At 36.2% G+C, this 26763-nt stretch overlaps 2 protein-coding genes across 2 annotated transcripts in view; both read left to right on the top strand.

The window, feature by feature from the left end:
* Nucleotides 1-26763, top strand: part of LOC141290255 (interferon-induced very large GTPase 1-like) — a 453394-nt gene that overhangs the window by 308338 nt on the left and 118293 nt on the right. The window lies entirely within an intron of this gene.
* zc3h7ba (zinc finger CCCH-type containing 7Ba) lies at nt 680-26489 on the top strand. Its single transcript, XM_073836515.1, has 23 exons — nt 680-858; nt 4306-4381; nt 5146-5182; nt 5352-5549; nt 8428-8586; nt 8835-8915; nt 9048-9104; nt 9231-9270; nt 11088-11278; nt 13168-13417; nt 13511-13569; nt 13653-13755; nt 15412-15573; nt 15721-15926; nt 21579-21679; nt 21801-21982; nt 22062-22117; nt 22817-23064; nt 23150-23255; nt 23425-23533; nt 25205-25338; nt 25418-25587; nt 25668-26489. Exons 2-23 carry the CDS (start codon nt 4323-4325, stop codon nt 25849-25851), a joined length of 2892 nt encoding a protein of 963 aa, XP_073692616.1. The 5' UTR covers nt 680-858; nt 4306-4322; the 3' UTR covers nt 25852-26489.

Here is a 26763-nt window from a genome sequence, read left to right as displayed (position 1 = left end):
AGATGACAAACATTCAATGAATAAAAAACCTAAACAAATAATAATAAAAAGCAAACAAAATAAACAAAGCAAAAAAGGGCCATTGTGCATAAAATTCCTTACCAAAAAACTTTAAGTGCAAAACGAATTTTAACAGACTTCATAGCTTTCTTATTTTTAGATATTAAAATCAAATTAATATAATTTTCCACAGGCTCTTAAAAAGACGGGTTTAGAATTTGAGAATTTACATTTGTGAATATAAGATTTGCTTAAGAAAAGAATAAATGTATAATGAAACAAGTATTTTCTTTTGTGGGGTCTGAGTCAAAATATCCATAACATTTCTCATTTAAAAAATTATTCTGTAATGGACCGTTATCTCAGCAGAACGTCACTGTCACGTTTTAAGTGTTACTTTACTCATCGCTGGTCAGCATGGACCAATCACAGTTGTTCGTTGATTCCTTAAAATGGAGTATTTGGACATAATTTGATAGCGTTTAATATGGTGTGTTTTACTTTACATCTCAGCTATAGAATCTATAAACAAACATGTTAAAAAATATAAGATTTACAAACTATATATGTCCCCAATAATGGAAAAAAGCGTTCGTATTTAAATTAAAAACTCGGCTCTTCCAGCCAACGAGCGCCCCCTCCTGCGGAACAGCCGTTATTAGCTGGAAACATCTCTCTGGTTCACAGCGAGCGAGCGGGGTGAGACTTTTTACACACATACATCTGGCAAATGTCTTGAGTTTGCTCAGCTAAGAATGTGTCAGTCGCTCCACTAATGTCTTACACACAAACCGCCAACTAAACAAGCGCGAAACTCGGAAGAAAGCGCTCTTTGTCGTGATTTTCTTCCAGACACAGGTGAGTCTAAAGTCTGACTGTAGTCCTCTGGAAAGTTTGTGAGTTCACAGCCGTGACTGTAACAACCTTACGACTTTAATCTGAGGTTGTATGTGCCCTGTATGTGGATTTTTGGATTGTCATGCTGGATGTTTATTTCCAGCTGCTTTAGTTTCGTTTTTGTAGAAACGGTCTGTGGGAGGAAGTGCAGTCCAGTGAGTTTGGGCGTGTTTCAAATCTCCAGTTATCCCTCTTTAATACTGTAGCGGTTTTGAGTGTCATCCCAGCTGAGGGAATATATTTATGACATCTAGTTGGACCTTCTTCTAACTATTTTGAACGTTGATACAAGTTTCAGATTGTTCAGAGAACATACAAAAGTAACTTTTCCATAATGTTTCCTTTAACGTTCACATAACCGTTAGGAATGTTAGCAAAACGTTACTTTTGATAGCTGGCATAGCACACACACAAATGAAAACATGTAAATACATTGTGGAAAATGCATAAATGTGCTGCACACTGTGATGTTTTTATAGTGTAACAATTTAAACTTTGGTGCTTTGATATGTGTGACCCTGGACCACAAAACCAGTCATAAGGGTTCATCTAAAAGCTGAGTAAATAAGCTTATGGTTTGTTAGGATATGACAAAATTTGGCAAATCTGTAATCTGAGGGTGCAAAAAAATCTAAATATTGAGAAAATCACCTTTGAAGTTGTCCAAATGAAGTTCTTAACAATGCATATTACTAATCAAAAATTAAGTTTTGATATATTTACGATAGGACATTTACAAAATATCTTCATGGAACATGATCTTTACTTAACATCCTAATGATTTTTGGCATAAAAGAAAAAAAAAAAAACACATAAATTTTGACCCATACAATGTATTTTGGCTATTGCTACAAATATACCTGTGGCTGGTTTGAGACTCAGATTGTTTGACAAAAAAAAAAAATGATTGTTACACATTTTGCTTAGGGATGCACCAAATGTTCGGCAACCAAAATTATTCGGCTGAAAATAGTAAAAAAAAAAAAAAAAAAAAGCTATTTCGTTGTGTTCCAAATATAACATGATTCGTTACGATATGAAAATATTTGGCAAATCTGTAATCTGAGGATGCAAAAAATCTAAATATTGAGAAAATTGCCTTTAAAGTTGCCCAAATGAACTTCTTAGCGATGCATATTACTAATCAAAATTAAAATTTAGATATATTTATGTAGGAAATTTACAAAATATCTTGGAACATGATCTTTAACTAATTTCCTAATGATTTTTGGCATCAAAGAAAAAAAATAAATTTTGACCCATACAATGTATTTTGGCTATTGCTACAAATATACCTGTGCTACTAGAGACTGGTTTGAGACTCAGATTGTTTGACAAAAATCCAAAGGGATTTTTCTGTTATTTGTTGCATTATTGTAGAAAATAAGCTTTAAGAACAACAAAAGTGTATGATTCTTACGCATTTTGCTTAGGGATGCATCGAATGTTCGGCAGCCGAAATTATTCGTCTCAAACTAGCAAAAAAAGCTCTTTTGTTGTGTTCCAAATAGGATATGATTCGTTAGGATATGACAATATTTGGCAAATCTGTAATCTGAGGATGCAAAAAATCTAAATATTGAGAAAATCACCTTTAAAGTTGATCAAATTAAGTTCTTAGGAATGCATATTACTAATCAAAATTAAAATTTAGATATATTTATGTAGGAAATGTACAAAATATCTTCATGGAACATGATCTTTAACTAATTTCCTAATGATTTTTGGCATCAAAGAAAAAAAAAAAAAAAACGATAATTTTGACCCATACAATGTATTTTGGCTATTGCTACAAATACACCCGTGCTACTAGAGACTGGTTTGAGACTCAGATTGTTTGACAAAAATCCAAAGGGATTTTTCTGTTATTTGTTGCATTATTGTAGAAAATAAGCTTTGAGAACAACAAAAGTGAATGATTCTTACACATTTTGTTTAGGGATGCATCGAATGTTTGGCAGCCAAAATTATTCGACTGAAAATAGCAAAAAAAAAGCTCTTTTGTTGTGTTCCAAATAGGATATGATTTGTTAGAATATGACAATATTTGTCAAATCTGTAATCTGAGGGTGCAAAAAAATCTAAATATTGAGAAAATCACCTTTGAAGTTGTCCAAATGAAGTTCTTAACAATGCATATTACTAATCAAAAATTAAGTTTTGATATATTTATGGTAGGACATTTACAAAATATCTTCATGGAACATGATCTTTAATTAACATCCTAATGATTTTTGGCATTAAAGAAAAAACAATTATTTTTTACTTATACAATTTATTTTGGCTATTGCTAAAAATATACCTGTACTACTTGAGACTGGTTTGAGACTCAGATTGTTTGACAAAAAAAAAAAAAAAAAAAGATATTTTTTTCTGTTGGTTGTTGCATTATTGTAGAAAATAAGCTTTAAGAACAACAAAAGTGTATGATTCTTACACATTTTGCTTAGGGATGCATCGAATGTTCGGCAGCCGGAATTATTCGTCTCAAACTAGCAAAAAAAGCTCTTTTGTTGTGTTCCAAATAGGATATGATTCGTTAGGATATGACAATATTTGGCAAATCTGTAATCTGAGGATGCAAAAAATCTAAATATTGAGAAAATCACCTTTAAAGTTGTTCAAATTAAGTTCTTAGGAATGCATAGGACTAATAAAAAATTAAGTTTTGATATATTTATGGTAGGACATTTACAAAATATCTTCATGGAACATGATCTTTACTTAACATCCTAATGATTTTTGGCATAAAAGAAAAAAACAATAATTTTTTACTTAAACAATGTATTTTGGCTATTGCTAAAAATATACCTGTGCTACTAGAGACTGGTTTGAGACTCAGATTGTTTGACAAAAACACCAAAGGGATTTTTCTGTTGGTTGTTGCAGTATTGTAGAAAATAAGCTTTTGAGAACAACAAAAGTGTATGATTGTTATACATTTTGCTTAGGGATGCACCAAATGTTCGGCAACCAAAATTATTCATCTGTAATCTGAGGGTGCAAAAAAAAAAAAAATTCAAAATATTGAGAAAATCACCTTTAAAGTTGTTCACATGAAGTTCTTAGGAATGCATATTACTAATCAAAAATTAAGTTTTGATATATTTATGGTAGGACATTTACAAAATATCTTCATGGAACATGATCTTTACTTATCCTAATGATTTTTGCCATAAAAGAAAAATATATATAATTTTGACCCATACAATGTATTTTTGCTATTGCTAAAAATATACCTGTGCTACTTGAGACTGGTTTTGTGGGTCAGGGTCACTTTGGTGTATATGCTGGTGTGTACAAACCAAATATTTACTTTAAAATACATACTTTTTACATTGCATTGGTGTCTTTTGAGACTGCAGTGGTAGATGTGAACTTTTGCACCTGTGTTTGTTTGTTTTTCAGGCTTGTGATGGTCAAACATGAGCGGTGAGCGTCAGAAGCGCCGGGAGGGGATTCAAAGAGCGCTGAGCTTCATCAAGTACTAAAAAAATTATGATTGTACTTTAAAGGATTACTCCGCTCCCAAAATAAATAAATAAAAAAATATTCTGATAATTTACTGACCCCCTTGTCATCCAAGATGTACATGTCTTTTTTTTTTCCAGTCATAAAAAAATGTTTTTTAAGGAATACATTTCAGGATTTTCCTCCATATAATGGACTTCAATGGTGCCCCCGAGTTTGAACTTCCAAAATGCAGTTTATATGCAGCTTCAAAGGGCTCTAAACAATCCCAGCCGAGGAAGTAAAACAATTGGTTATTTTCTCAAAGAAATTGACAATTTATATACTTTATAACCTTAAATGCTCGTCTTGTCTAGCTCTGCGTGTACTCTTTGTATTCCAGTTCAAGAAAGTTAGGGTTTGTCAAAAAAAACCTCCCATTTCATTTTCTCCCCCAACTTTAAAATCATTCTACATCGCTGCAGAAGTACTGACCCCATTGTTTACAAAATGAACATCCAAAGATCAAACACCCTTTACAAAAAATTGATCTTTAACTTTTAATCCGTTGAGCGCCATTGAAGTCCACTTTATGGAAAAATCCTGGAATGTTTTCCTTAAATGTAATTTCTTTGCCACTGAAAAAAGAAAGACATGAACATCTTGGATGACAAAGGAATGAGTAAATTTTCAGGACATGTATATTTTTGAAGTAATCGTTTAAGTATCATTCAGCCCTGCTGACTGCCATATCTCGATCATGATGTTGATTTTTTGCTTTGTTATTTATGTCTACAGATGTTCTCTGCCTTATCCGGACCCTGAAGCCTATGAGGTCAGGCTTGAGGAAGTATTTTGCACACAAACGCTTATCTAAATGGAGACACGATCACATTTTCTCTCTTTAAAGTATAGACTGAAGTCGTTTTAACCTTGATTGGATTAGTTTACATTCAAAACAAGTGTTAAACACGTTCTATAACTGTTTTCTCGTTGTTCATCAGGGGTTTTTGGTTCAGCTGGTGTGTGATCTCTTAGACGAGGGCAATGCTGCGTTTCGACAGGGCGACTGGATGCAGGCGCGCAGTCATTTCAGCGAGGGCGTCAACGTGGCACTTTACGCTCAAGCCGAGGGGCTGAACGTTCCCACCGCCCTGCTGGAGAGCCTGTACATCAACCGAGCGGCCGTCCATCAGAACACGGTGAGTTTGACACCATATTTTTTGAAGGCTAAACTTCAAAAGCATCAATCAGATTGTTTGACCAAAAAACCAAAAGGGATTTTCTGTTGGATGTTGGATTATTGTAGAAAATAAGCTTTGAGAACAACAAAAGTTTATGATTCTTACACATTTTGCTTAGGGATGCACAGAATGTTCGGCAAAAAAAGCTCTTAAGGTGCTCCAAATAAGTGAAAAGGCAGAATAAATTATATCGAACAATGACGTGACGTGATCAAATAGAGGCACACACTAATATAGCAAACATGTTGTCAGTGTGGAAGCATTTAAAACTGTCCAAGAAAGATGCAAAAATCATGACAAGCTCCAATGGCACGAGACTGTTTAGTATCACATCGCATGTCTTCCATGAAAAGAGAAAGGGCTGGTTGTTGCTGGTTACTGTTTGATGACTAGTGGTGCAACGGATCACAAAACTCACGGTTCGGATCATATCACGGATTTTGAGTCACGGATCGTATCATTTTTCTGATCAGCAAAAAACAAACAAAACAAAAAAAAAGTTTGTTGTTTATTAATTACTGAATGCTTACTTTAAGTACTTCTAATCCACAGCAAAAACTAGCTGAACTAATAAAGTCAGTAACAAAACGAGAACAATTACACAAATGACAAGTGTAGATGAATACAACATAAATAAATCAATAACACTAGTATTCAGGTGCAGAAATTTAATAATTCATTGTAAAATAACTAGTGCTTCTCACTGCAGGTATTTATAGGATGCTGTCTCTTTAAGGCCGAATGCACGTACCTAATACTGGCACGCATCTCTTTCTTAGCTGTTTCGGTTCACTGAAGACATAACCGACTGTGTTTACCAGAATAAAACAACGGGTATTTAAACATAACTTTGTATGTACGTTTCCGTTCAAGAGAAGAGAGAATCAACCTGTGAATCGCAAAGTTTGAATCGTGCCTCTCTCTCTCTCTCTCTCTCTCTCTCTCTCTGTGCGCGAGCTCGCTTCAGGTGTGTGCGGCAGCGGTAAAAAAACAAACAAACAAACAAAAAACAGCATGCGTGTTCTCTTTTGCGGCAATGGTTTAAAATTGTTTGAAAGGGTAAATTGGTGGGACAAAACGTGCAAATTATAAACTTTAACTCTATGATGGATAAATTTAACAGTTAATCCGCGAATCACATGCGTGCCGAACCGTGGGGGCTGGTCCGTAAGGATCACGGATTATCTACGATCCGTTGCACCCCTATTAATGACTGAAATTGCGAAATGGCCTTAAACCATTAGTAAATAAACTACAGAATATTATGTTGTCTAATACACACAAATTGTATGTATTCTGACAGCGCTGCACAAGCTCCTTAGCCAGGGTTCAAAGTCTAAAGCGTGAGGAAAATCTGCGTAATGAGAATCATTCATAAATCTGCTGCTGTCAGCAAAAAGTAGTACTGACTGATGTCGTCTTTTCGGGTTTTCGTCCAAAATAAAATTCAACATTAAAAAGTATGACAAAAATAATGATAACAATCATGGCAACAGCTCTATTAATACATTTATTATAACATTCTCCTTTGCTCAGCAAGGCTGCATTTATTTGTACATTAAAAACCCATGCCAAGAAGTCAAGAAGGGGGTCTTAAACTTGTGTCTCTTTACGATAATCAGAACACAAGTTTTAATTTTGAAGAATTTCAAAGCCTTAATAAAATGGCTAGAGGGTAAAAGTAGGGATGCACCGATCATGATTTTTCACGGCCGGTTTCGATTTATGGCCGGTCAACCGGTGCATCCCTAGGTAAAAGCTAAACATAAACTATAATCACTACACCATGGTAGCATTTAAAAAAACAGAAAAAAAACAGATGTATTTTATGTCATAGATTAAACTGATTTTATTTAAAATAGAGCCTAAAACCCATTGACTTCAGGATGAAAGTGTTAAAATTCAATTAGTTTCTAGATTTTGGCCTTTAAAGGATTAGTTCACTTCCAGGACAAAAATCTACAGACAATGTACTCACCCCCTTTTTATCCAAGATGTTAATGGCTTTCTTTGTTCAGTTGATAAGAAATTATGTTTTTTTGAGGAAAACATTTCAGGATTTCTCTCCATATAATGGACTTCTATGGTACCTCCAAGTTTGAGCTTCCAAAATGCAGTTTAAACACAGCTTCATAGGGCTCTAAACGATCTCAGCCGAGGAAGAAGGGTTTTATCTAGCGAAACGACCAGTTATTTTTGAAACGAATTGACAATTTCCATACTTTTTAAACTCAAAGGTTCATCTTGTCTGGTTTCTGCGATGCTCATGCGTAGTCTGTGTGATCCGGGTCAATGCAGTTAGGATATGTCGAAAAATTCCCATCTCGTTTTTGTCTTCAACTTCAAAATCGTCCTACAACGCTGTTTTAGTTTTTTTTGTAAAAGCCGTTTGATCTTCTTTGTATGTTCACTTTGTAAACACTGGGTCGGTACTTCTGCAGCAATGTAGGATGATTAAAGAGACTAGACAAGATGAGCATTTGAGGTTAAGAAGTATATAAATTGTCAATTTGTTTAGAAAATGACCGATCGTTTCGCTATATAAGACCCTTCTTCCTCATCTGTGATCGTTTAGAGCCCTTTAAAGCTGCGTTTGAACTGCATTTTGGAAGTTCAAACTCGGGGGCACCATAGACGTCCATTATATTTTCCTCAAAAAACATAATTTCTTTACGACTGAAGAAAGAAAGACATGAGCATCTTAGATGACAAGGGGGGCTGAGTACATTACCTGTAAATTTTTGTTCTGAAAGTGAACTAATCCTTTAAAGTTCCTGTTAGATGCTTTATATTTTATGTTGCAGATGAAGCCATGTGTATTTTCTGTCTGTTTCAGGGTGAGTTTGACAGCGCTGTGAAGGATTGCGATCACGCTCTGGATGTGTGTAAGGACAGCACTAAAGCATTGTATCGTAAAGCTGTGTGTCTGAAGGAGTCTGGGAAACTGAAAGAGGCGTATGACTGCAGCACTGCATGTCTGCTGGCCTCACCGCAGGTAAACAACACACATCTGTTATTATCCTTGAGAATGTTACAATCACAAATACTCAAGAAATGAATGATTAATTGCCATACAGTCAAGCCAAAATGTGTCCTGAACCCACTAAAAATATCAAAAGTTATTTCTGGTGTCTGAATAATGTTTGGTTTGACTGTAACTAGGAATGAAATTGTAGCTTAATTTACTTCTTAATTTCGTTTTCATTTTCATTAACACTTCTCTGTGTTAACATGTTTTTTCAGGATCAGACGGTCAGTAATTTGTCCAAGGAAATTGCAGCCAGTCTGGGCCTGAAAAACCGAAAGGCGTACATCAGTTCTCACGTGAGTACCCAGCATCCTGTGTGTGCTGTTGACATGTTTTTAACAGTCTGTTTGAGTGCAATTAGGAAAAGTTTCTGAAAGATAGTCATATTATGAAACAGTTTTATTTTCCTAAAACTTCTTCTGTTTCAGAGTGGGAAAGCAGCCGGATCTGAGGATGACTGTGTTGTGCCGTCACTTTTAGATGAGGCAGGGCTTTATTAAAAAAAAAAAAAAACTACAACTTTAAACACTAATTTCTCATGATTTTTAGCTGGGCATTACAGCTCAGCTAGTTGATGACGAGTATTTTATATATCTTGTGTTTGTTTGCAGATTTCTTCCATTGGGTTGGAGGAAGTGACAGACTCTACAGGTATCTCCAAAAAAATGAAAGAAGTTCACTTCCAGAACAAAAGTTTACACACCCCCTTGTCATCCAAGATGCTCATGTCTTTGTTTCTTCAGTTGTTAAGAAATTATGTTTTTTGAAGAAAACATTTCAGGATATTCCTCTGTATACTGGACTTCTATGGTGCCCCGAGATTGAGCTTCCAAAATGCAGTTTAAATGCAGCTTCAAAGGGCTCTAAGCGATCCCAGCCAAGCAAAAATCAAGCAAAACAATGGCTTTTTGAATTGTTTTTATTACAATTTATATACTTTTTAATGCTCGTCTTGTCTAGCTCTGCCTTAACTCTGTTTTTTTCCAGTTCAGGACAGAAAAACTCACATCTTATTTTCTCCTCCAACTTCAAAATTGTCCTACATTGCTGTTTTACCTTTTTTTACGGGTGTTCGATGAGCTTTGCATGTTCACTTTGCAAACACTGGGTTGGTACTTCAGCAGCAATGTTGGATGATTTTGAAATTACTTTTGAAATTAAGGGAGAGAATAAGATGGGAGCTTTTCGACTTACCCTAACTGTTTTAGACCAGAGATGCACAGACTACCCATAACCGATTGTTTTGCTAGATAAGACCGATTTTCCTTGACTGGGATTGTTTAAACTGCATTTTGGAAGTTCAAACTTGGGGGCACCATAGAAGTCCACTATATGGAGAAAAAATCCTGAAACGTTTTCCTCGAAAAACATAGTTTCTTTATGACTAAAGAAAGAAAGGCTTGGACATCTTGGATGACATGGGGGTTAGTAAATGATCTGTTTTAGTTCTGGAAGTGAACTTCTCCTTGAATATAATGCTAACAGTAGGAATGCAGCATGTTTTCCTTTGACTCAGATAGTAGAGCGTGACGCTAGCAACACCAAGGTCATGGGCTTGATTCCCAGAGAACGCATGAACTGATAACATTTTTTCATTGCAGTATCCCTTTGGATAAACTGCCTGCCAAATGCATGAATTAAGGGGATAGTTCACCCAGAAATTAAAATTTTATGTTTATCTGCTTACCTCCAGGGCATCCAAGATGTAAGTGACTTTATTTCTTCAGTAGAACACAAATTAAGATTTTTAGCTCAAACCGTTGCAGTCTGTCAGTCATAACATGGACTTAAAAATATTAAGACAAAAAAAACAAAAAAAACATACACAGACAAAACCAAATTAAACCCTGTGGATCGTGATGATACATTAAGGTCTTAAGACATATAACGATCGGTCTGTGCAAGAAGCTGAACAGTATTTATATCAATTTTTACATTACTGTACAAAAGTTTTGGGTGAGTATAATTGAGGATCCATTAAATTGACAGTTCAAGCATTTCAAATTAATGCTGTTCTTTTGAACTTTCTATTCATTCAGTGATAATAACCAGAAATGTTTCTTTAGCAGCTAATCAGCAGGTTAGAATGATTTCTGAAGGATCATGTGACACTGAAGACAGGAGTAATGATGCTGAAAATTCAGCTTTGATCACTAGAATAAATTACATTTTAACACATATTCACATAGAAAATGGTGGTTTAAAATTGTGATAATATATTTCACAGATTTTTACTGTATTTTCATCAAGTAAATGCTGCCTTGGTGACCAGAAGAGACTTTTAAGAAGAAGAGCTATTAAAAATTAAGATGTACACAACATTTATTTCTGAAATAATTCTGCAGTTTCACATGCTATTTTATCAGAAGAAGCCACTATGTAGTGTATAGTTTCATTGCAAATGTCTCTACTCTAGTCTAATTCTGCAGCTGATAGCGTTCATCTTCAATGTTTTCTCTGTCTGACAGCTGACGCTGAATGGCCTTCTCCTGTCTTGCCCGCTCCAGTCCCTGTGAGCAACTCCCATGAGGCCCCGGTTCTGTCAGGAGCCGTGCCGCTCTCAGTGCCCGTGTCTCAGCTGCTGGATGACAATGAGCTGATGGGAGACGAGCTGGACAGTTTGCTGGACTGCATGTCTAAAGAGGAAGATGCGTCGCAGGTGAGCGAGACTAACTATTCAGACATACAGTTAAGGTCAAAGTTTACATACACCTTGCAGAATCTGCAAAATATTAATTATTTTACCAAAATAAGAAGGATCATACAAAATGCATGTTATTTTTTATTTAGCACTGACCTGAATAAGATATTTCACATAAGAGACGTTTACATATAATCCACAAGAGAAAATAATAGTTGAATTAATAAAAATGACCCCGTTCAAAAGTTTACATACACTTGATTCTCAATACTTTAATGTTAACTAAATGATCCACAGCTGTTTTTTTGTGTGATGTTAATGTCTTGAACAGTTAAAATAAAATTTTCAATTCCCACAAATTCTTTGGTTTTTCAGCATTTTTGTGTATATGAACCCTTTCCAACAATGACTGTATGATTTTCACTCTGAGGACAACTGAGGGACTCATATGCAACTATTACAGAAGGTTTAAACCAGAAATCAGGTAGGTGAGTTTAATCTGGGTTGGAGCTAAACTCTGAAGCGCATTGGCCTTCAGGGCAAGATTTGAGGAACCCTGGTTAAAACACTCACTGATGCTCTTGAAGGAAACATGATGCATTAAAGGATTAGTTCACTTCCTGAACAAAAAGGTACAGATACTTACCCTCTTGTCATCCAAGATGATCATGCCTTTCTTTCTTTAGTCCTGAAGAAACTGTGATTTTTCTCTCCATATAGTGGACTTCTATGGTGCCCCCGAGTTTGAACTTCCGAAATGCAGTTTAAACGCAGCTTCAAAGGGCTTTAAGCAATTCCAGCCAAGGAAGAAGGGTCTTATCTAGGGAAACGATCAGTTATTTTCAAAGCAAATTGACAATATACTTTTTAACATCAAATCCTCGTCTTGTCTCGTCTCTGCGATGCACATGCGTAGTCTGTGTGATCCAGGTCGATACAGTTAGGGTATGTTGGAAAAATCCCCATCTCGTTTCCTTCCCCAACCTCAAAATTGCTAGATAAGACCCTACTTCCTCGGCTGGGATCGTTTAGAGAAGTGCATTTTGAAAGTTCAAACTTGGGGGCACCATAGAAGTCCACTATATGGAGAGAAATCCTGAAATGTTTTCCTCAAAAAACCCAATTTCTTTACGACTAAGGCAAGCCTTTTTGTTCTGAAAGTGAACTAATCCTTTAAGAGCGGGGCTGAAAACTTTTGAACAGAATGAAGATGTGTGCCTAAATATCATGTTTTTTTTTGTTTTTTTTTCATTTATTGCTGCCCTTTAGAGGCTACAGAAGATAGTTACACGTTTCCCAGAAGACAAAATAAGTTTACCCTGCTTACCTCAACTTCAAAAAGTTACATTTTTTAATGCATCGTGTTTTTTCTTCTTCTGGAGCATCAGTGAGCGTTTGAACCTTCTGTAATAGTTGCATATGAGTCTCTCAGTTGTCCTCAGTGTGAAAATATGGATCTCAAAATCATACAGCCATTGTTGGAAAGGGTTCAAATACACAAAAATACTGAAAACCAAAGAACTCGTGAGACCTGAAGGATTTTTCTGAAGAACAGCAGGCAGTTTACCTGTTCAGGACAAACAAGGGACTCATGAACAACTATCACTAAACAAAAAAAAAAACCCAGCTGTGGATCGTTCAGGTAACAACACAGTGTTAAGTCAAGTGTATGTAAACTTTTGAACGGGGTCATTTTTATAAATTCACCTATTATTTTCTCTTGTGGACTGTATGGAAATGTCTTGTGTGAAATATCTTATTCATGCCAGTACTAAATATGATCCCTCTTATTTTGGTAAAAGAATTATCATTTGGCAGATTCTGCAAGGTGCATGTAAACTTTTGACCTCAACTCTAGATGTCTTAGTTTATGGTTACGAGTTAATTCTTTCCTGTTTGGCGTACAGAGTGGAGTCGTTCCTAGTGCTCTGGTGTGTTTCTCGCCTCCTCGTCTTCCCCCTGCCTTCTTCTCATCCGTCGGGAGTCAGTTGAACTCTTTGGACACCTTCACTAAACCTAAACTGAGCTCGGACTCTTGCAGCGGCGATCTGGACGCGTTGGACTCCATCTGTCCGTCCGGCGGCTCCGTTTCCCTGCAGCAGCCTCTAGCGGTGGGAGGAAACGCGCTCGATTCGCTGTCTGAATTCAGTCTGCCAGGTCTGTGTGTTCAGCTCAAATATTAAACCTACCGTTGTGTGATACTTGAACATTAATTTTGATTAATAAGCATGTGTTTGTTTTCTCTGTCAGGTGGGAATGTCTGTCGCAGTTTTCTGCCGCCAGTCAAACAGACAAATTCTTCTCATACGGTACGTTTGGCGTTTTTGACAGCCTGAAGACGTGAAAGTGTTATTGCATATCTGTTTGTTTAATTAGTGCCTGTGTTTTACAGAGAAATGGTCACGTGACCTCCACTCTTTCCAGTCTGTCCAAAAACCCGCTGGAACAAACGCATGATTTCACTCAAGCCTGCAGAAGCTGCTTCATCAGTACAGGTGATTCAGACACTCACTGTCTGCTGTTTGTTTGTCTGTCGTTCTATATGTCAATATGTTATTCTTTTTATTGTATTATTGTTCTATTTATCATACTGTCTTTTTATTATCCTTTGTATTGTTTTATTGATCTGTTTAGCATTTTATTGATGGTTATCTTTATCCTGTTTTATGTATTGTTTTATAGTTATTCATTTATTTGTTATACTGTTCTATAAGTCATTTTATCTGTTGTTCTATTTATTGTTTATTGGTTTGTCATTCTATTTTTTTAATCATTCTGTAATTGTATTTATCTTATTGTTTTATTTATCATTCTATATATCGTTTTATGTGTTGTTCAATCTATTTATCACTATCACTACCAGTCAAAAGTTTTTGAACAGTTAGATGTTTAATGTTTTTTTTTTTTTTTAAGGAAGTCTCTTCTGCTCACCAAGCTGGCATTTATTGATTCAAAGAGTAGCAAAAACAGTAAAAGTTCGAAATATTTTTTACTATTTAAAACAACTGCTTTCTATTTAAATATATTTTAAAATGTAATTTATTCCTGTGATTTCAAAGTTGAACTTTTAGCATAATTACTCCAGTCACATGATCTTTCAGAAATCATTTTAATATTCTGGTTTGCTGCTCAAAAAAACACGTATTATTATGTTGCATTTTTTTCCAGGTTCCTTTAATGAATAGAGTTCAGAAGAGCAGCGTTTATCTGAAATAAAAATCTTTTGTAACATTATAAAGGTCTTTATCATCACTTTTGATTAATTTAAAGCATCCTTGCTAAATAAAAGTAATCATTTCTATAGTTTCTTTCCGATAAATGCTGATCTTTGGATATTTATAATTATCAAAGAATGCTAAAAAAATTACTCAACTGTTTTACGTATAGATAAAATAATAATAATAAATGTTTCTTGAACAGCAAATTAAAATGATTTCTGAAAGATTGGAGTAATGATGCTAAAAATTTTGCTTGGGTGACAATATTTTCAAATAGAAAGCAGTTCAGTAAAAATAGTAAAAAGATATTTCACAATATTACTGCTTTCTGCTGTATTTGGATCAAAACGTTAAAAATCCTACTGTTCAGAAACTTTTGACTTGCAGTGTAACATTTTATTTACAAGTTTATCCTTCTTTCTTTCGTTCCGTCTGTCGTTCTATTAATTGTTTTATCACTCTTTCATTTGTTTACTATTTGATCTTTTGTTCTGTTTGTCGTTTTATCGGTTGCTCATTTATCTTCATCATTATATTTGTTCTATGTAATGTTTTATCGCTTAATCTATTGTTTTATCTGTCAATTCATTGCTCTATTTATTGTTAAATATAATTGTGTTTATTGTTTTATGGAGGTATCTATCATTCTTTCTCTTGTTCTATTTATTGTTCTAGGTATCATTATATTTATCTTTTGTTTTATCTATCATTCTATTTATCATTATAGCTTGTGTTTTACTTAATTTGTCTATCTCTATTTATCATTTAATCTGTTGCGTTGTCTATCATTTTATTTATTGTTGTATGTTCCTCTATTTACTGTTTTATCTGTCCCTCTATTTATCATTCTATCTTTCATTTTAGCATTCTAATTGTTCTATCTGTTGTTTTATCATTCTGTCTTTAACGTGTCTGTCCGTGTGTTTCTTTCAGGTCCCGGTGTGCTGGATTTCGAGTTCAGGTCTGATGTGACTCACAGGTGTAAGAAGGATCTTCTGCTGTGCCGGAGGAGGGGCGGGGCTAACTCAGCCTGGAGGCGGATCCGGCTACGCCCAACTCGCAACAACTTCCAGGCCCCTTTTGCGCTCTGCAGAGGTGCATCGCCTGTTAACCAGTCAATAACTGATGAGCTAGTATCTTAATTAATGTGATTTAATCCTACCTGTGTGTGTGTGTGTGTGTGTGTGTGTGTGTGTGTGTGTGTGTGTGTATGTATGTGTGTGTGTGTGTGTGTGTGTATAGAGGTGTTGGAGAATCAGATGTGTAAGTACGGCGAGGACTGTACGTTTGCATACTGTCAAGAAGAGATCGACGTGTGGACGCAGGAGAGGCGGGGCTTACTAGTCAGAGAGCTACTCTTCAATCCACTCTCGACCAATAAGAGACAAGCTCTCAGTGTCGTCGAACTACTGAACATACACACGGGCATGTTTATGTTCCTCTGTGAGGTAACGCACACACACATAATTTCACAATTCAGCTTAAAGGAACACTTTTTTTGGAAATAGGCTCGTTCTCCAACTCCCCCCGAGTTAATCCTATTAGACCAATAGCATTGGATTCAAAAATGACCGACGAGTTTCGATATTTGTCCTATTTAAAACTTGACTCTTCTGTAGTTATACCGTGTACTAAGACCAGCGGAAAATGTAAAGATGCGATTTTCCCATTCCGGCGTAATAGTCAAGGAAGTTTGCTGCCGTAATATGGATGTAGCAGGCGCAGTGATATCAAGCAGCACCTGAAATTAGTTCCCAGCTAGGTTAGCATTTGCACATGTGCTGTGTGGTATTACTGCTCCTGCTTCGGCCATATTACAGCAGCAAACTTCCTTGACTATTACGCCGGAATGGGAGTGTAGTTCCTAATCTTATCAGCCTAGAAACTCGCAGCTTTGCATTTCCACCGGTCTTAGTACACGATATAACTACAGAAGAGTCAAGTTTTAAATACAACAAATATGGAAACTCGTTGGTCATTTTTGAACGTGATGCTATTGGTCTAATAGGATTCAATGATCTATGCTAAGCTATGCTAAAAATGATATCGCCAGAACAGGAGAACGGCTGAATGGATTTCAAAACGGTAAAACTCAACTTATTATCTCGGGGGGAGTTGGAGAATGAGACCATTTCCAAAAAAAGTGGAGTGTTCCTTTAAGTCTTGAGCTTTATACTAATGGATTTATTCCAGTTGAAATGCTGTTACTGAAACAACTCTTGTTCAGCTGGTCACGTGATCTCAAAATAGCAGCCATAAGTGTTCATTTCTAGTAGGGATGTTAACCGATGACCGTTTGACCGGTGGTTGACCGTATCAACGTTAACCGGTCAAAGTTGTCGGTAGTCGGTTAAAAAAAAAAGTGATATCTAAATTAGGCTATTATAGACAGTGGACTATACGCTACTACAGTTAGCCATCTCATTCATCATCTTTTTGTGTTAAGTGAACAAATTATCCCTCACACTCAATTTTTCATAACTCGCCTGTTTGTACTTAATAAACCAATAAAAACATTTGGTGCGAGGTCACAGCGTTTGGGTTCGCGCGCTCACAAGGTTTGCGTAAAGTAAAGGCAACAGGCTAAAACACTCGAGGTTAGAGCCAGGGCAGACGACAGGATGAAGCGTGCAAAGAAAAGTAGTGTGTGGGACTATTTCACCAAAAAGAATGAGACAGATGTAAGTTGCAACTTGTGTGATACAGTGCTTAAATATAGTAGCAGGCATCATCTTTCTTTATTATGGTTAGCAGCACTACCTCAACTAAAGCGGCGTCTCTTCGGAGCTGTCATTTTCTTAAATGAGCCGTGGCAATGTTTCAAATGAGCTTCTAACCTAGACAAACGCCTTTATTTTCAAAGCGATCACCTTGTACCCAAACCATTTGAAACTAAGGAGCCATTTGTCCTACGATTACATACAACAAGCTCTTCGGCGCCGCGTTTGCGGGACTCATGTTTCGCGCTGTATGGGATTTTAAAAAAGTGACGTGAGTGGCAGTGTGTGTGTGTGTGTGTGTGTGTGTGTGTGTGTGTGTGTGTGTGTGTGTGTGTGTGTGTGTGTGTACCTGGTATTCATCACGTTGTGGGGACCAAATGTCCCCATAAGGATAGGAATACCAGTAGATTTTGACCTTGTGGGGACATTTCTCAGGTCCCCATGAGGAAACAGGCTTATAAATCATGCACAATGAGTTTTTTTGATGAAGTAAAAGTATGCACAATCTCCTGTGAGGGCTAGGTTTAGGTGTAGGGTAGGTGTAGGGCCATAGAAAGTACGGTTTGTACAGTATAAAAACCATTGCGCCTATGGAATGTCCCCATAAAACATGTAAACCCAACGTGTGTGTGTGTGTGTGTGTGTGCGGAAGGCAGAGCGGCAGAGAGATGCGACAGACTTGCGAAATTGCAGGCGCGGCTCGAAATGGCTGTTATTTCAAATAGCGTACCATATTTTAAACTAATCGGTTAACCGGTTTCAACCGGCTAATGAGGCTCGGTGGTCGGTCAAGAAATTTTTTAGTTTTCGCCATCCCTAATTTCTAGTGTTAATTAATTTCTATATTAGTGTTCAAACCAACACACGGTAACGTTCTGTTTATTTGAAGTGTGCACTGCAGATTTGTCATCATCTGCTTTAAATGCACAAGCTTTTTGAAGAAGGATCAATTCTGATTGGCTGTTGATGATTTTAATTGGTTGTTGGCTGTTTTTGTAAGTGATTGCAGTGATACTGTTTCTATATGTTGTTGTCATTATAGTTGAGGACTGGATTTTGATATCAGTTAGAGCAGTTTTAAAAAATATATATTTTATGTTTATCATCCTTGGTGTAAACCGGCCCTTACATTAATTAATTAAAATTTTACTGTAAAAGACACAAAAGCTCAAATTGCATCTGATTTTAGTTGACAAGAGTGCAAAATTAAACCAAATATTTCAAAATTTTGTATGTTAACTTAAATTTGTATCAACATTAACACAATGTTTTTGTCTTCCTCTCATGTAAGCACTTTATACAGATTTGTTTATATATATATATATATATATATATGTGTGACCCTGGACCACAAAACCAGTCTTAAGTCGCTGGGGTATATTTGTAGCAATAGCCAAAAATATATTGTATGGGTCAAAATTATTGATTTTTCTTTTATGTCAAAAATCATTAGGAAATTAAGTAAAGATCATGTTCCATGAAGATTTTTTTTAAAATTCCTACTGTAAACATATCAAAATGTAATTTTTGATTAGTAATATGCATTGGTAAGAACTTAATTTGGACAACTTTAAAGGTGATTTTCTCAGTATTTTGATTTTTTGCACCCTTAGATTTCAGATTTTCAAATAGATGTATCTCGGTCAAATATTGTCCTATCCTAACAAACCATACATCAATAGAAAGCTTATTTATTGAGCTTTCATATAATGTTTATATCTGTTTTGTAAAATTTAACCTTATGACTGGTTTTGTGGTCCAGGGTCACATATATATATATATATATATATATATATATATATAATATATATATAGAGAGAGAGAGAGAGAGAGAGAAAATAGTCAAGCCCAAAATTATTCATACCCCTGGCAGATTCTGACTTAAAGTTACTTTTATTCAATCAGCAAGTGTTTTTTTTTTTTTTTTGGCTGGAAGTGACACAGTCCCAAGAGGCATCATTGTGAAAAAAATATATATATATTTCTGAGCTTCTATTTACATTTGAAAAAAAAGTGGCATGTCCAAAATTATTCATACCCTTTGCAAACTGTCACAGTCTATGGGAAAATCCAAAGTTCTATACCTTTCCAAATAGTCCAAGCTGTTCTAAAGCATCCTAATTAATTAGAATTAAAAATATGTTTTGTCAAAATTATATTTTCATTAAATTATTATTCTATAGCATCTCTGAAAATATATTGGCAAAATTCACTTGTTTAGTGCAGAAAAATGGAAAAAAATCTTTTTCTTATATTAAGAACATGCTGCTATTTTGTTAACCTATCCAAATAAACCACATAACATATTTAAAAAAGGTGTATCAAAATTCCCCACCAGTCCTGTGTAAGCTATGGCATGCAAAGGTGTATTTATATATGTATTAGGGGTTGAACGACTTCAGATTTTTTGAAGTCGACATTTATGTGATAAAAGTCGAGTCGACGTCGACTAGTCGCTTATAACGTCATTATTAAACAAATAGCCTACCTAAACCTTGAGAGGAGACTGGAACACCTTGTGCACAGCTGTGGCATATGACAAAGCGCTGCCTAAATGGCTATTGCTCTTACAGTACTTTGCTTTTATCAGTTATTTTGTCTTTGGGTCGTTATATTTCTCACAGATTTCTGCTCGTTCTAAATCAGATACAGATAAAGTAGCACTGTAAAGATTACATTTATATAAAGTAGGGGTGTGACGAGATCTCGTGGCACGAGATCTCGCGAGACTCCGATGTGTCCCGCGAGATCTGACTGGTCTCGCGAGAACGTGGCGATATCATGGCAAAACATTTTGCAGTGTTTACATTAGGGCTGCATGACTAATAGTTATATAAATATCACGATCTCTATTCAAACACCCATGCGATCTTATTCATGAATGACAACGATTCAGCATTGTCTATTACAACTGTTTCACGCTCCACTGACGCCGATGTGAAAGTTATTGAAGACATTCAAATCTGCATTCTTACTGCTATGGTTTCAGAAAGCAACACAAACAGTCTTTTTAACCACATAATCATCATCATGTCTTTGTTACAGACATTTAAATAACATAAGTACTGGGATAAAAGCTTATAGTTTGGATATACACACTTATTGTCTAACAGGTATGTAGAGCAACGTTTATTCTCTTCACCAGGAGAGGGCGACAACTGCACGTTTAAAAAAAGTATTTTTCATTGAATTAAACATTCAAGAGATTCCAATAGTGAAAGTCTTTATTAATTGAGACACAGGCTCCTTCATTTTTTTTTTTTTTTCAGACTTAAGCAATGAACATTATTTCAGAACCACTAGTAAATTATGTAATTTTGTTTAATTTTCTAATCCTTTTTTTCTTCAGAATCGTGATCTCCAGTTTATAAAAGACAATTGTTTTTCAGTTTACCCAGAATCATGCAGCATTTTTATTACTGCATATAATTCATTAAAATATAAGTTTAATTTCATAAAGTACAAGTTCATATCAAAATGCACCTACATTTTTTTTTTTTTTTTTGCATTTTGTGTTTTTTGTTGAATAAAATACTATTGTCCCCTATATATTTCATCATTGAGGATTTATTTTAAAAAAGTTAAATCTCGTCTCGTCTCGTTCTCGTGTACCCAAAATCTCGTCTCGTCTCGTCTCGTGAGATAAGTGTCTTGTCACACCCCTAATATAAAGTCATTAGTGAGAGAGCGATGGCGTGTGTGAATTAATTCTACCTTGCAGCGTCTCTCTACTAGCCTAATAATAAAGCTGTGGGTTTTAATTACTAAGAAATATATGCTAGAAGTTTTCAGTTCCTAAGCTATATTACGGAGAAATAATAAAACAGTGTTGACAATTCATTTTCGCACCGCGCTTTTGAATGATTGCGTGCGCGCGATCTGCACGTGATGTACGAACTACTGTCTGTCTGTAGCCTATGTGTGTGCGTTACAACGCAGTGCATTAGATTAGAATGGCAATTACAATAAGCTGTTTAAAACGTGCATCCTCCTGTTCAGTTTTAAGCATTAAGATAGTATAATCACACGTCTTGTGGAGCGCTTTCGGAGTATGCTTTATCTATAATTTTAGCTCTTTTTTAAAAAACAGAGAGTACTTCAAAGACTTCTTATCCTTCTTATCCTGTATAGGACCAGCGACTAGTCGACGTTAAGCTTAAAGCGTCATGGCAGAGCATTAAAGTCGACTAGTCGGTTAGTCGGTGCAACCCCTAATATGTATATGTATATGTATGTATGTATGTGTGTGTGTGTGTGTGTGTGTGTGTGTGTGTGTGTGTGTAGATATAGATATAGATATACATAGATATATATAGATTGCTTAGAATGTTGAAAGGCTTTCTTTTCTAAAACTGAAACACTTGTTTTGTCTTCCCACAGGCCTGTTTTGACTGCAAACCCAGAATGATTAGCAAACGCTGGCAGGAGAATCCCACTCTGTGTGCGAACGTATCAACACAACATCAGTTTGACATAAAGAAGTACGTAAGGAAGCACACCACAGCAAACACATTGTCACATGTTAGTAAAGACATTATAGCTCAACAATACTAGATCATTTGAAAAAAGCATGTATTGAGTGTCTTTCTGTCTCTCTGTCAGGTGTTTGGTTCACGTGGTGAAGAGCAGCACTGTGAGTTACACTAAGATCCGAGCGTTGAACGCCCGCTGTCAGTTAGACGTGTGTCGTTATGGGCTCGCTTTGGGCTGTAAGAAGGAGGACGGCTGCGGCTTGGCTCATTCACTTATTGAACTGCAGATCTGGATTCTGCAGAAACATACTGGTACACAAACAACACACTGAACACCTGGTTACAGCCTGCTATTGTCATGAGACCAGACTTCATCTGTATGTGTGTTTAGGAGTGACCCATGAAGAGATCGTGCAGGAGTCTAAAAAACACTGGAACAAACAGCGTGTGAGTTTCTTCTAAATAATTTGTTAATATGAATGTAAGCAATTCTTAAATAATAATTTGTCATTATTTACTTACCTGTTACTCACACATTTACTGACTTTCTTTCACAAATGTGACCCTGAACCACAAAGCCAGTCTTAAGTAGCATGGGTATGTTTGTAGCAGTAGTCAAAATACATTGTATGGGTCAAAATAATGCCAAAAATCATTATGATATTAAGTAAAGATGTTCCATGAAGATAATTTGTAAATTTCCTACCATAAATATATCAACACTTAATTTTTATAAGTAATATGCATTACTAAGAACTTCATTTGGACAACTTTACAGGCGATTTTCTCAATATTTAGATTTTTTCGGCACCCTCAGATTCCAGATTTTTAAATGGTTGTATCTCTGCCAAATTTTGTCCTATCCTAACAAACCATACATCATTGGAAAGCTTATTTAATCAACAAAATTGACCCTTATGTTATGATTGCTTTTGTGGACCAGGGTCACAAATGTAGAAATTTTAGTAGCTGTGGATAATCTTTCATTGCCATTGTAGTGTCATGGGATTTCATTTTAGGTGAATTATCCTCTTAGAGGTTTGATCACTCTGAGCACTAATGCTGGTGTATGTAGACTTAGTAGACAGCAGTGATTAATACATAGACTTTTATAAAGCATATGGTGATCATTTGTGTCTCCATCAGCCTGCCGTCGTAGCTTCACGCTCACCTAACAAAGTCACTGCCGCCCAATCAAAGAGTCCAGTCAGAGCAGAGGAGACGAACAGGAAGGTGGGTCCTGTGCAGGGAACAGGAAGTCCTGAAGCAACTGAGGTCAAAGGTCAGGGCCTGGAGCTGATGATGAAGTTTGCATGTAGTCAGTGCTGGAGAGACGGTCTGGTCAGTGAACCGGACCGAGCACTGAAATACTGCTCCGCTAAAGCTAGACACAGGTGACGGACGGATGGACAGATGCTCACACAAATACATCTGAACACACACCTGTCTCACACTCTTCCTCTGTCTGTCTCTCTTTAGCTGGACCAAAGACAGGAGGGTTTTACTGGTCAAATCCCACGAGAGGAAGAAGTGGGTCTCAGTGCGACCTTTGCCTTTTGCCAAAACCTTTCCTCAACAATATGACGTGAGTGAAAACAGTGTCTCGTTTTGTGAAATGCAATGTATATGTACTGTTAAAAACTCATTTGTTAGACTGCAGGACCATTTAAAATGCAGTAGGGAAGGAGAAGCGTGAATAAAAATAGTGAACAAAGTCAAAAACGGCATTGATAACGCTGAATGTTTCTTCACAGATCTGCGTCCATGTGCTGAAGCAGCGTAAATGTCATTACATCGGGAACTGTAGTTTCGCTCACAGTCAGGAGGAGAAGGATCTGTGGACGTACATGAAGAACAATGGCTGTGAGCGTCAAACCAAACACACAATCAACATTGATGTTTGGTCACAGTCATATGCTGCATGTACTAGCCAAGTTTTGAAGTTCTGAGGTTTGATTTAGGAATTATAGGGCTTTGGGTACAGTTGATTATGGTAACGTTTGAATTACCCTGTTAGGCCATCCGAAATACTGAAGTTCAACATGCTTTTGATAATTATGGATCTAGGCAGTCTCCATTTCATTGAGAATAAAAAAAAAAAGGCTAGACTAGAAAAGGATTTAGTTAGAAAGTATGTTTAGTCTTATATAGTATTTAACAAACAGTTTGATTGCCAGCATTTCTTGAGGCGTAGTTGGTCAGGTTTAGGAGATAGGAATTGCATAAAATATGAATACAGTATGTGCATAATTATTAGGCACGTTGATATTCTGGTTATAATTTTTTTGTCCAAGCACATTTTACCAATTCCAAACCACATCAATCTTGATAAATACTATTATTATTTTATTTAAGCATGTGTAAGTGATATATAATTGTCCACAAAGTGGAGAAACAACGGCCTAACTGCAAACAAATTAAGAATTAAGGTGAAGAATTAGGTATGAAACCATCAGGAACCATTTAGTCTCCATTGCCACCTTTTTTCAAAACTTTTCAGGAAAATGGTCACGCTGGAGACTAAATGGTTCCTGATCGTTTCACACCTAATTATTTGCATTAATTCTTTTTTTTTTTTTTTTTTTTTTTTTGCAGTTAACGTGTCTTTTCTTCTCCACCTATTTTTTCTGACCGTGCTGACCCAATGAGCATTTCGCAATCCAATGATCATGATTTAACTTTGCATATTCTAGTATTGAATTAATATTGCATCCTTTTCATGGTCATTTAATAACTTTTGACTTTTCAGTCTTAAGTTAAATCTCTTTTTTGGCTCATTTTGTCTATAAAAGAAAACATGCCTAATAATTTTGCTTGAGTTTTTCACTTCCAGCCTTCATGGACAAATATATATCACTTACAATGATTAATAGTCGTTATTAAGACCAACGTGGTATGGAATTGGTAAAATGTGATTGGAAAAAAAAATATGACCAGAATATCAAGACCCCTGTTGAACCAAGAGTCAAACAGGCTACCAATTTTCCATCTGATCAGCCTCTGTTAACCTTATCTAATAGCTGCTGAAATTTGTCTGGCCAATGATGGCCAAAATATGTGAACAATAGACAATGACAAAAACATTGCCTAACCTATTGTCCTACCAATAGGTCCATACCAAGAGCCATGTTTTTTCCTGTTTTAGCAAAGTTCTGCAAGCTTTTACATGCATCCTCAGATTGAGCTAATACATAAATGCACCAAATTTGGTAAAGATATATCATTCTGTTGAAGAGTTATAGCCATTTGAGTAAACGTGAATACACCCAATTTGAACAGTTTGGCATGCTTTTGTGGCAGTGTTTCCAAGATATTGATAATTAGTTGATATTCGTCTCTAGAATCTTTTTGCACTGATTTGTTTCCTATCAGGCAAAAAACCTAAAACTAGTTTTGAGAAGTCCACTGGTGTCTATTGTCTGTGAGTGTACTTTCTCATACTTTGTGCATGCGTGTGACTTGGGATTCAGTTGTTGCATCATAGACTAGAAATGGTCTGAAATAATGATCGAGGTCACATGTTCTCCACTGCAGTCCGGGACATCCAGCAAGTGTTTGACGTCTGGCTCTCGACCTCCAGTCAGGACAGAGCATCTGACAGCACCTCACCGTCTCAGCCAATGGAAGAGAAGCAGATCACCATGCCTACAGACTTTGCTGAAGCGACGGTACGTTCGTTTTCATACGTTTTCATGTTTGCTGTCCTCACACTTGCCAATGGAGTCATTCGTGTGTTTGTTGGTGCAGCAAGGATTCTACTGTCACCTCTGTGGAAAACACAGTAACAGTGAACGGCAATGGCAGCAGCACATCACCACAGAGAAACACAAGCAGAGAGTGTTTAGCGGAGAGGGAGAGGACGAGAGTCTGGCTTGGTCCTATCGCTTCCCTGGACGCTGTTTCTCCATCTGTCCCAGGTACGCCACCACCAAGTCAATGAACACCATCAACGATGAAGTGGTCTTTGTCCTGATTGGCTGTGGTAATTGATTGACAGGTTGGACGATGATTGTGCTGAAGGTGTGAGTTGTGACTTTGCTCACAGTGAGGAGGAGCTTCAGGAGTGGCACAAACGGAGGGATTTCCTGCGCAGGACGTTGAAAAAAGCCAGAGATGACATGCTGATCTCTCCAGCTGACAACAACTTTGGGATATACAACTTTGTGCTTCAAGACGAATAAACAACCTAACGTGTACTTTGTGTGTGAGAGTTTCACCAGGTGAGAGTTACCAGAGGCCCTGATGATTGTTTACATGTTTTAATGAAGCTGAAAGACGTTCAAACCTCCAGACGTGACCCAAAACACAATTCTGATGAATGGATCTTTTACTTAAATAGAGAATAAATGCTGTTCATAGACTGAATAAACGTTTGATCTGTTAGACTGCGATCAGAACATTTTGTCTTTCAGCTGTTGACCTGCATTTAAATTCCTGGATTTGTCCAGGACTTCAATAAGATGAGGAGAGATGTGTTATTTTTGTTATGCTTTTACTATAGTTATACAGGAAAATTCAACATTATGCATATTGATCACAGAAAAATGAAGTAAACATGTTTTAATATCTATATTTTTTTTTTGAATAAACAACACTTTTATTTGTATTTTTAAACAGATTTTCTTCTCAAATTCTGTTCTCAACCCTCGTTCACATTTCATCTTCGTAACTGATGTAAATCAAGGGAAATGGAACTTTACTGGAAATCTTCTAGTTTATTTTTTTTTCTTGTGCACAAAAAGTCAGTGTTAAAGATTGTTAGTCACTTAATGACTTGATTGAAATAAAAATGTTAAAATATTGTAATTTTCCAAATACACTAACCGATGTCCCCTGGTTAATTTGCATATGCATTTGTCTGAGATGGTTGATTTTACAGGTATAATTCAAACTTGGGTGTTTTCAGCTGAGATTCTGCTTCCTCATCGGAATTAATCAAGTGCAATTTTCGAACCCGACTGGACCCAAACGTGATAGCTTGATAAAAAAAATTAAACCGATAGCCTAATAATTCATGGATTCGCTGCACACAAAAAAGAAAAGCCCTGCATGAACACGCAGCGTAATGAAGCAAGTAGATTTTCCTGATAGAT

This window comes from Garra rufa, chromosome 1 (assembly GCF_049309525.1).
Source record: "Garra rufa chromosome 1, GarRuf1.0, whole genome shotgun sequence".
NCBI lineage: Eukaryota > Metazoa > Chordata > Actinopteri > Cypriniformes > Cyprinidae > Garra > Garra rufa.
Note: the sequence above shows the minus strand (reverse complement) of the source record. Positions and strands in the feature narration are given on the sequence as shown.